The sequence below is a fragment of the Scyliorhinus canicula genome, chromosome 6 (genome assembly GCF_902713615.1).
Source record: "Scyliorhinus canicula chromosome 6, sScyCan1.1, whole genome shotgun sequence".
Classification (NCBI taxonomy): domain Eukaryota; kingdom Metazoa; phylum Chordata; class Chondrichthyes; order Carcharhiniformes; family Scyliorhinidae; genus Scyliorhinus; species Scyliorhinus canicula.
The window spans coordinates 93,648,361-93,660,421 of NC_052151.1; the positions used below are offsets into that span (position 1 = coordinate 93,648,361).

At 44.7% G+C, this 12,061-nt stretch overlaps 1 protein-coding gene across 1 annotated transcript in view; it reads left to right on the plus strand.

Moving 5' to 3' along the window:
* slc35f1 (solute carrier family 35 member F1) overlaps positions 1-12,061 on the plus strand; it is a 450,036-nt gene that overhangs the window by 386,651 nt on the left and 51,324 nt on the right. The window contains exon 7 of the mRNA XM_038799673.1: positions 5,062-5,216. Coding sequence (XP_038655601.1) covers positions 5,062-5,216 — 155 coding nt within the window. The remainder of the gene's footprint in view (positions 1-5,061; positions 5,217-12,061) is intronic.

Sequence of the window (12,061 nt, forward strand, 5' to 3'; positions counted from 1 at the left end):
GGCTCAGGGATAGGGGCCCTATCCACTGCATCACTAGATCTCCATCATTGCAAGACTAAAGGAAAAGGAATATTGCATGTTCTTTAGATATCCAAGTTAACTAATACCATGTTAACTTTGGCGGTGCTAATCCATGTTAGTGATAGAATATGTGGAGTAGTTTTATCTAATGTAAAGGACAGAGGAGAAAAAAACAATCTCATATTCCCTTTACGGATTGTCATGCCAAAATAACACTTATGTAGTGTGTTAGGAATGCCCTTGAGTAATATTAATAAAATAAGATTATGATTGGTGTTTGGCAGTGCAGTGGATTATATCAGATTGCCACATCTCCAAGGTGACATGATAACTAATGGAAACTAATTCTCAGTGGCCATCTTTCTATCACCAGTGTTTTGATATATCTTACAAGTCAAAATTAATAATATTAAACTTCAATATGACACAGAGTTACTGAAGTAACATGAACTACTTTACCTTCCCTGACTGCTGACAAAGATCTTCGGTGTACAGATACTTATGAGGTGATGGATGAAACCAGGACCCTGCTGTGTGCTGATGCAGTATATCCAGCTTTAATATTTGGTGTCACAGAGTGGCAGTATGTGGGATTGTGTCCACAGTTGCCCACAAAGCCCATTTTTAATATCCGCAATGTTGTCGGGAGGAGACACCAAAGCCCAATATTTCTCCATAGGAAATGTTGAGAAGCACAGAAGGTAAGTCGCTGCGTGCAGGTCTCAGCACATCCTAGTTCTAAGATCAAGAGCTGAACTGGCAGATATTTGGGACCAGGTTGCCTGTCTGCCTGCCAACTCCTCATGAAAGAAGCTTGTGAGGTTGAGGGAAATCTAAGAATGTAAAATAAATCACAAAAGTGGGAGAACACAATCTGTTAATAAAATTTCTGCATATGGTGAGCTTTAATTTCCTCAATACTCTCAGAAATTAGCACCCCAATATATCTCTTGCTAGGGTACAAATACCAATTTCACTGAGGGCGTGTGCTGAATAGCAAGGGCTGAGATTTGTCCAATGCCAGATTGGCTTGGGCAATATGCAAGACTACCTGGCTGCCCCCTTGAAAAGGTGTTCGGTCTTTAACTATGCCATACTGGGGCCAGAATGTCTTTTAAAAACCCCTCTGTAAAATTGGTGAGCAGCTGAGCAGAATACGTGCAGGGCGTGCTCCGCTCTGTTTTTCAGTTTTACATAGAACATAGAACAGTACAGCACAGAACAGGCCCTTCGGCCCTCAATGTTGTGCCGAGCCATGATCACCCTACTCAAACCCACGTATCCACCCTATACCCGTAACCCAACAACCCCCCCTTAACCTTACTTTTATTAGGACACTACGGGCAATTTAGCATAGCCAATCCACCTAACCCGCACATCTTTGGACTGTGGGAGGAAACCGGAGCACCCGGAGGAAACCCACGCACACAGGGGGAGGACGTGCAGACTCCACACAGACAGTGACCCAGCAGGGAATCGAACCTGGGACCCTGGAGCTGTGAAGCATTGATGCTAACCACCATGCTACCCTGCTGCCCCAAAATAATTAAAACATAATTACATAATTACATAAAAACATAAAACATAATTTAAAATAATTAAAACATTTTCTTCTGTGGTCTAATTAGCAAACCTTAAAATAAAAGCCCAAACAGAAATGGATCAGCCAAAAGGCTGTCTCCAGCAACATAAATGTTTTAACCTTTCCTTTTAACGTCCTGCTGCTCGTAACATTTGTGCTCTGTTGAGCTGCCTCAGGAGGCCAGAGCAGGGCAGCTCGGGTCTAGGGCCAGATTTCAGAAAAGCCTCGCCTCCACTTTCAGATGCAAATCCAGACCCGAGTTAATTTCATCCTCTTCTCTGTCAAATAGAAAGACAGCCATGCCCTCAGATTTTTATTTATAAGCTGCTTGTTGCTGAAGATGGGAAAATTCACCTTTATAAGCCAATAAGTATACATGTCTTGTGTAGCATTATAAACCATTGTGCAAGCCCAAGATTTCATCAGAGGCCTAAGCAAAGCTAAACACTGGAGTTTTGAAAACGTTATTGAAAGAGAAATCCGGGTAACATTTCAGGTGAATTTCATAAGGATTTGTCCATAAATCTGAGACTGTCTCAGTAGTTTAAGTGCTGATTAACTTGCCGTGCATTTTCTGTTTTTAATTGCAGTCTGTAAATTTCTAATCCCTGCCATCACTATCCATCAGTGGGGGTGGCTCGCAAATGACCACCAGGAGGATCTTCCAGCCTCGTCAATGTCTGAGATGTTTTGCTTTGTTCACCCGTCCCTCCGCCAGGGAACCCGCCACAGGGTGTTAACGTCGGCAGGGCTGGAAGATCTTGCCGGCAGGAATGGCCGGATAATCTTCTTCCCCCCCCCCCCCCAACATCGTTACAAATCAGGATTAGATTTTTTTTTTAAACAGCAAAAAATAAGGGTTATTACACACGGAAGTTCAGGCAATCTGTGTCGAGCACTCTCACCTCGGGTATAAAATAATTAGGTGGATGTACAGGGGTTCATTAATGTGTAAGGCCCAACCCTTAGGAAGACATTCCCTTCTCCACCAAGGTCACATTTTCCCATTTAACAAAATACTCCATCCCAAATAAGATTAGCACATTTGAGATAGCACTGTTTTCTGGACTCACTCCTACTTGGAACTCAGACAGGGACTGCCCAAATCATTTCATATGGAATCCTTGCAAGGAGCAGAAAGATGAGACTTTCAGTTTGTCGGTTTGGCCTGAATACAAGATCATGTCCTGGAAGTAAACAACCTCCCAAATATTTAGTTATTACAAACTGAAATTCTCTTGAAGGTAACCCGAGGACCTCTGTCTGAAAAACAGGCCAACTCAACCCGGCCAATTACTGTCCTATCAGTCTACTCTCCATCATCAGTAAAGGTATGGAAGGGGTCATAAACAGTGCTATCAAGCAGCACTTAACTTAGTAATAATCTGCTCACTGATGCTCCATTTGAGTTCTGCCAGGGTCACGAAGTTCCTAACCTCATTACAGCCTTGGTTAAAACGTGGACAAAAGAACTGAACACCAAAGGTGAGGTTAGAGTGACTGCCCTTGACATCAAGACAGCATTTGATCAAGTATAGCATCAAGGAGCCCTAGCAAAACTGGAGTCAATGGGAATCAATTGGGTGAAGTTATACTTAGCTCAAAGGAAGATGGTTATGGTTGTTGAAGGTCAGTCCCAAGACATCACTGCAGGAGTTCCTCAGGGTAGTGTCCTAGGACCAACCATCTTTAGTTGGATATGGACTAAAGCAGTCCATGTGCAAATGCAGCAAAACCTGGACAAATCCAGGCTTGGGCTGACAAGTAGCAAGTAACATTCAAGTCACACAAGTGCCTGGCAATGACCATCTTCAATAAGAGAGAATCAACCCTCGTTCCTTGACATTCAATGCCATTTCCATCACTGAATACCCCACTAGCAACATCCCGGGGGGTACCATTGATCAGAAACTGAACTGGACTAGCCATATAAATACTGTGGCTACAAGATCAGGTCAGAGGCTAGGAATCCTGTGGTGAGTAACTCACCTCCTGACCCCCCAAGCCTGTCCACTACCTTCAAGGCATAAATCAAAAGTGTAATGGAATATTCTCCACTTGCCCGGATGAGTGCAGCTCCAACAACACTCAAGACGCTTGACACCATCCAGGACAAATCAGCCGGCTTGATTGGCACCCCTTATACAAGCATTCACTCCCTCCACCACCGAAGCACCTTAGCAGCAGTGTGTACCATCTACAAGATGCACTGCAGGAACTCACCAAGGCTTCCTAGGCAGCGCCTTTCAAACCATCGACCACTACCATCTAGAATGACAAGAGCAGCAGATACCTGGGAGCACCACCACCTGGAGATTCCCTTCCAAGTCACTCATCATAGAATCATAGAATCTACAGTGCAGAAGGAAGGAGGTCACTCGGTCCATTGAGTTTGCAGCGGCCCCTGGAAAGAGCACCCCTGTCAAGCCCATGCCTCCAACCTATCCCCATAAGCCCTCTCAACCTTTCTTGGACACTAAGGGCAATTTAGCATGGCCAATCCACCTAACATGCACATCTTTGGACTATGGGAGGAAACCGGAGCACCCGGAGGAAACCCACACAGACACGGGGAGAAAATGCAGACTCCGCACAGACAGTGACCCAAGCCGGGAATCAAACCTGGGACCCTGGAGCTGTGAAGCAACTCTGCTAACTACTGTGCTGCGGGCTTGGAGAAATATCGCCGTTCATTCACTGATACTGTGTCAAAATCTTGGAATTCATTCCCTGTATTATGTACTTAAGTTTCCAAGAAATTTAATTTTGCTAAATTATTTACTTCAATTGTTTTACATTTTGAAATTCCTTAATCCCATAATAACAACTATTTTATGATTATTCTTTACAAGCATGGTCATGCCTAGTATGATTGATGATATAAGAATCTAAACTTAATGTTGATCCCAGTTTGTCATCTACCTCCACGAAAATAAAGGAACAAATGACCTATTTACCTTCCATCTGTGCTTTCGCCTTCCTAGTCGATAACTTTGCAAAACACTGTTGTCAGTACTTCTGTTAAACAAGGGAAAGCTGACAGAATAAAGCTGGAAACGTTTGGGAAGCAATATGTTCCAAAAGCGACTATGAATAATGAGACATGACATTAATTATCTGAGCATGCAAAATATTATGGGAAAAATGTTCACATTTTGAAAAGCAAAATAAAACATTTTCTTTTTTGCTGTTATGCACTTATTAAACAGTTCCGTTAGAATCCACAATGTGCATTCAGGGCTTGAGATTTTCTTTCTGTTTTGTTTTACTGATTATGCCCTTTGGATTATGATCACGCAAATTGGAACTGTTTATAAAGCAATCTGAGAACACCCTATTGAATGGGTCATTGAAGCTGACAGCTTGAATTGCCTTCAAAGAGCTTTGGAACTGCACCAATTATGTTCCCCTTTTCACTTGGAAAATGTTCTAATGTCTTTTTCTCCTCTTTTCTCCAGGACTGCTCTATGTTGGTTTCAGTGCCTGTATGTTTGGTCTGTACAGCTTCATGCCTATAGTCATTAAACGAAGCAGTGCCACCGCTGTCAACCTCTCCCTATTAACGGCAGATATTTACAGTCTATTTTGTGGGTTATTCCTTTTCCAATACAAGGTACGTTAATCTAATTTAAGATGTCACAGGGTCACCTGTGCCAGTGTCAGTGAACTGCGTGTCTGATTGCTTTGATACAAATGCGAAGAAAAGGATTTTTTACCTGCACAAAATTGAACACTGGTATTCTGTCTACTTAGTTTAACCAGAAGATGCAGGAGATTCTGCTAGATGAAACATTAGGCTTACTGTCCTGTAAACATCATGTGATAATTCAAATCCATTTCCCATCAATCCTGTCGGAACAAGTGCTCTCATGATCAGTAATTGACTTATTGTATCTTTGAACGTTCTGAGACCCAAAGTATGGGCCGGGATTCTTCAAAACGGCAGCTAAGTGTTGACGGCGGCATAAACACCGGCTGGAACTCGGCCGGTCGACCGCGGGGAATTGCCGCGGGGACAGTGCAATTAGCCTCAGCATTCGCTGAAAGAGAGAGAGCTAAAAATCACTTTTACCATCTGTACCATGGGCGAAATTCTCCCCTACCCGATGGGGCGGGGCGGGGGGGGGGTCCCAGCGTAGCGGAGTGGCGCCAACTCTCCGGCGTTGGGCCTCCCCAAAGGTGCGGAATTCTCAGTGGGAGTGGCTCCCGCTCCGCCGACTGGTGCCAACAGCCTTTGGTGCCACGCCGATCGGCGTCGGAGCTGGCCAAATGGCCTTCGCCGGTCGGTGTGAGTCCGCACATGCGCCGGAGCGTGAGCGGCCGCTGACGTCACCACCGGCGCATGCGCGGTGGAGGGGGTCTCTTCTGCCTCCGCCATGGTGGAGGCCGTGGCGGCGGTGGAAGAAAAAGAGTGCCCCCACGGCACAGGCCCGCCTGCTGATCGGTGGGCCCCGATCGCGGGCCAGGCCACCGCGGGGGCACCCCCCGGGGTCCGATCGCCCTGCGCATGCTCCCGCCTGCTCCCGCCGGCACAGAGGTGGTTTAAACCACGTCGGCGGGAGAGGCCTGACAGCAGCAGGACTTTGGCCCATCGCGGGCCGGAGAATCGGAGCAGGGGGCCCACCGACCGGCGGGGCGCGACTCCCGCCCCCGCCGATTCCCAGGTGGCGGAGAATTCAGGCCACGGCAGGGGCGGGATTTACGCCGGCCCCGGGCGATTCCCCGACCCTGCGGGGGGTCGGAGAATTCCGCTCCGTATTTCTCTCCAGTGGCACCTGCTGAAAAGTATGTGTTTGTGACAGATGAGGAAAGAGAATATACAGCCATATTGTCTTATGCTGTAAAATAGTCTGGTAACAATCGCTGCCTAGGCTCATACATGGGACAAGATACAAGAACAACCAGAGCCTGTGGAACCATTACCCCATTGTGACTCATCGCTTTCAGAGAGATAAATAAATCCAGTGGGAAAAGGGAAACTGCCAATCCAACACATCCTGCATACCAGGTGGCGGAATATTGGCTTGTGATTCTCCACCAAAATGAGAAGCCTGTAGGAGGGGAAAAAGATAAGGGAATGCTTGAAAATGCACTGAATGAGTTACTTGTGCTCAGTGGGGTAAAATTCTGTAGGTAAGCTGGAGAAAGTCTGATTTTTCTCTACTTATAATTCAGTGAAATTGTATTTTAGAAATTGTACATTTCAAAATTACATGGTCCTGTTACACAATTAATTTTCAATCCATGACTGGACCCTTAGTTTCAAACTAAACTGGCATTCTGTATGTTTTTGGGGGTAAAAAGAGAAACCTTATCCCAAGTGACTAGTTTAAAAGTAGCATCATTAAAACCCTCTCATGTAGCACAGGAAGACCTCAAACGGATGGATAATTGGTACTCTAAATGACTGAACTGTGCTCAGTTTGAGTTTATGGAATATAACTTGTAATAATATAAGCTTCCGGGATCTGGGTTTCGTATTAGGACTTACTAAAAAGAGATCTTGCACTATTCTGAGATCTTGAATAGTCTAAGAAAATACCAGTTGTCTAAGAATTGTGTTCTTGGTGTTAATTTCAAAAGATTGCCTTCCTGATAGTAATGTAGACTTGAGATTTCCCAATGGAATTGTATTCTGTGCTATACATGAAAGTTGTGGCCTGGGTAACAGTGGAGTCTCTGCAGGGTCCCTTTACTAGGATAAGAAATTAATTAGCTAGGGACCCTGTTTCTAATTGCTAACCTTTGGCTCATGTTGAATTGCACGTCTGTCGATGACAGATGAGGGTATGATTGGACTCGACTGTGATGGATTCCACAGTTGAAAAGTCTGCCAATATTTCCTGTCTCGAGTTACACATGAGCAGGATATCAAAGAGCTCCCATGTGAGTTATCAGCACAAGTCGGGAGAACACAAGAAGATGTGGTCTTAGAAATTTGATCATACAGGTGAATCCGCAAGTGCAGTCATGGACTTGTCCATCACCTCCATGTTGGAAAGAATGGTTCCAAGTTCTGCATGAAGCCCTGTGACAAGTTGGACCTGGGCTCTTCAGTGTTCCTGGACAGTGATGGCAGACTGCCTGACAGGCTTGTCAATTCACCAGGCATCTGATGTGCCTAATTATGAGTGTTATCCTGTAAATGTAAACATCGCTATAGTCCCAGAGGACCATAGACTGCTCTCCCCTTTGAGAGTTGATTGTGGTGATGTAACCTGAGGGTCACCACACTAACCTGTATCCTGCTGCATCAACGTATACATTTGTGTCTTCTTCCTTTTTTGAGCTGGCATGAGAACCATTGATGCCTGGTGACTCAGCAAGTGCAGATTGAAACTCTGTAGGTATGTGCAGGTAGTTTAGTTGATGATCATGTGAGATTAAGTGATGGTACTCCTTGTCAGATGTCTTCAGTTGGTCCCACGTACCCATCCCACATTAGCCCTCTGCTGCTTTCTGTCGTTAAATATAATTTTGTCCGTCAAGAGAGGAAAGAATGTCAGCAAGTTTGTTGCAATGTTTGGGTGATGTGGCTGCCAAAGCTGGAGAATAGGGAGATTTGTGGAAGCAGCAAGAGGTGGATGCAAGGTGTGGCAGTGTTGGCAAGTGGCTGGGATAAGATGGAGTTTCTGAAGGTTATGCACGAGTTCTGATTGTTGCTGGGTGAGTGATGAAAGTCTGGTGAAGTGAGCAGTATAAGAGGTTGGTGATGGGGTGGGTAGGAAATATCTTTTGAATTTTCATTTACTAAACCTGACCACTTGAGTGAGGCCTTCCAACTTTTTCTGACAATGCAACTCGGCCCTTTGGGCCAGACTCCCGGAATTGACCTCCACAGCCACCTGCTTCCATTCCCTTCACAGGTTATTCCTTGAGGACCTCCTAATCCTTTGTGCACACATGGTGTCTCTCTGCCTTTCCATCTCCACACCATCTCCCACAAAGGCCTCCAGTCCTCTTCCTTCCAGACATTATTGCAGTAGCTCATGTAATTTAAGTGTAGCTCCTCATTAAGAAGGACAGGCTGACTCTGAGATCCTGGTTAACTGTGCTTTATGCAAGAAATGCACGGTGTTGGGCCCACTATTGAGCATGCAGCCAGCCACCATCACCTTTTGCAATGGGGTGCACACTACAATCTTATTAATGAGTAAGCAACATGAAGTTTGCAGGCTGCCTACTTCCGTGGGATCAGGCATTGATGGGATAATCACGTTTTGTGTCCAAGATCAGACCTAACCTAATTCTGAATCCTAAGCAATAAAGATCAGTCACTGTTGATTGCTGAGTCACCACAAGGAAGCGATGATGGATGCAAAACAAAAGGTTTAATTACATAATCTTCATATCTACAACTCCTCTCTCTGAAGGGTCTCTCGCCCTGACCCACATCTGGGTCAGGATTCTTTTGTCCACTAGGCTCCCCTTGTTAAGCAGAAGCCCCACCCCGCTTATTGGGGATGCTCATATTCGTCCGAGGTCACGGGGAACCTCACAGTCCACACCCCGTGACTCTCAGGAGGGTTAAGACAGTCACGTTTTAAAAAAACATAAGAAGATAAGAACTAGGAGCAGGAGTAGGCCATCTAGCCCTTCGAGCTTGCTCCGCCATTCAATAAGATCATGGCTGATCTTTAAAAACAGTAGAAATGTGAATAAAATAGGAACAACACATTGGTTACTTGTCATTGGATAGCAAGATGATTTTGAAATATCGATTGGTAATGGAACAGTTTTGTGATGGCAATGATGGACATAGTGGGCATGGCAAGTTCATCCACGCTTTCTCAAATAGCAAGTTTAGATATTGATCCATTTGACAATGAAAAGTATTATCCCCACTTCAGATTGTTTCCCTGGAAGAAATGAGTTGGTTGGATCTAATTGAAATAAATGCAAGTTATTGCTGTTTTTCATCTGAGTTTCCGAATAGTTTCACACACATCCCAATAATCTGTTCTAGAATACATTGGCGAGGCCTGGAAGCCCTTATCTAGCTTTATAGTCCACAGTAAACAAAAATCTTTCAAATGTCAGAAAATGGGAGAATGCATAAAATATTAAAGCAGTGGTTAGTTTCACATCACCAGGGACCGCGGGTTCGATTCCCGGCTTGGGTCACTGTCTGTGCAGAGTCTGCACTTTCTCCCCGTGTCTGCATGGGTTTCCTCCGGGTGCTCAGGTTTCCTCCCACAAATCCTGAAAGATGTGCTATTAGGTGAATTGGACATTTTCACAGTAACTTCATTGCAGTGATACTGTAAGATTACTTGTGACAGGAATAAAGATTGTTATTATCATAAAAGTTTGTCTTGGATATATGCCAAATTTTAATTGTAATAGTCTAGTGTTGACTATCTCACTTACTGAATCTGAATTTGCAGCACAAGAGGAGGCTGCTAAACCTGTTATACCAGGTTTTCCTTTTCAATTGTGCCAAAGCGGAGGCCAGATTATACCTATGTTGTTAATTACAAAGCACTTTTTGAATTCTTTATAGCTTTAATCTCTCAGAAGCCTTTAACAGTCAAATTATGCATTTCAAACATGCTGAATCCCCAATCCCCACATCCTTTAACTGTGGAAATAATTTTAGTTGTCGTGTGAATTTCAAAACACAGTAATTCAGTTGCAAGTTTTGAGCAGTCGGGATGATTGAAATTTACCTCGAGTCATAGAGGTTTACAGTATGAAAACGGGCCCTTCAGTCCAACATGTCCATGCCGCCCAGTTTGTATCATTAAGCTAGTCCCAGTTGCCCACATTTGGCCCATAACCCCTCTGTACCCACTTTTCCCATAGAACTGCTTTTTAAAAGACAAAATTGTACCCGCCTCTCGTTCCAGACACTCACCACACTCTCTGTGAAAGAATTGTCCCTCTGGATCCTATTGTATCTCTCCCTCTCACCTTAAACCTATGCCCTCTAGTTTAGACACCCCTACTTTTGGGAAAAGATGTTGACTACCTACCTTATCTGTGCCTCTCATTATTTTCTAGACCTCTATAAGTTCACCCCCAAGTCATAGTCATAGATCTTTACAGCATGGAAACAGGCCCTTCTGCCCAGCTTGTCCATGCTGCCCAGTTTCTATCATTAAGCTAGTCCCACTTGCCCACATTTGTAATTATCTAACTGTTTCTTAAAGGAAAAATATTGTAGCCGATTCTACCACTGCCTCTGGCAGCTCATTCCAGATGCTCACCACCCTCTGTGTGAAGCAATTTCCCCTCTGGTTTCTTTTGTATTTCTGTCCTCTCACCTTAAACCTTTGCCCTCTAGTTCTGGACTCCTCTACCTTTAGGAAAAGATATTGACTATCTACCTTTTCTAAAGTCCTCATTATTTTGTAGACCTCTATAAGATCACCCCTAAGCCTTCTACAGTCCAGAGAAAAAAAGTCCCAGCCTATCCAGCCTCTCCTTATAACTCAGACCATTAAGTCCTGGTAGCATCCTCGTAAATCTCTTCTGCAGTCTTTCTAGTTTAACAATATCCTACCTATAATATGGTGACCAGAACTGAACACTGTTCCATGTGTGGTCTTGCCAATGTCTTGTACAACTTCAACAACTTTGGGCAGCACGGCAGCATTGTGGATAGCACAATCGCTTCACAGCTCCAGGGTCCCAGGTTCGATTCCGGCTTGGGTCACTGTCTGTGCGGAGTCTGTACATCCTCCCCGTATGTGCGTGGGTTTCCTCCGGGTGCTCCGGTTTCCTCCCACAGTCACAAAGATGTGCAGGTTAGGTGGATTGGCCATGATAAATTGCCCTTAGTGTCCAAAATTTCCCTTAGTGTTGGGTGGGGTTACTGGGTTATGGGGATAGGGTGGAGGTGTTGACCTTGGGTAGGGTGCTCTTTCGAAGAGCCGGTGCAGACTCGATGGGCTGAATGGCCTCCTTCTGCACTGTAAATTCTATGATAAGACGACTGTAGTCAATATTCTGACCAATAAAACCTCGCATACTGAATGCCTTCTTCACTACTCTGTCCACCTGCGACTCCATCTTCAAGAAGCTATGCACCTGTACCCCTAGATCTGTTTGTTCTGTAACTCTCCCCAACTCCCTGTCATTAACTGTGTATGCCCTGCCCCGATTCGACCTACCAAAATGCATCACCTCACATTTATCCAAATTAAACTCCATCTGCCATTCATCGGCCCTCTGGCCCAATTGGTCAAGATCCTATTGCAATCTTATATCACCTTCTTCACTATCCACTATGACACCAATCTGGGTGTCATCTGCAAATTTACTAACCATGCCTCCTACATTCTCATCCAAATCATTAATATATAACAAATAACAGTGGACACAGCACTGATCCCTGAGGCACACCTGCTGGTCACAGGCCTCCAGCTTAAAAAATAACCCTCCACAACCACCCTTTGGCTTCGGTCACCAATCTAATTTTGTATCCAATTACTCGCCCTGGATTCCGTGAAATTT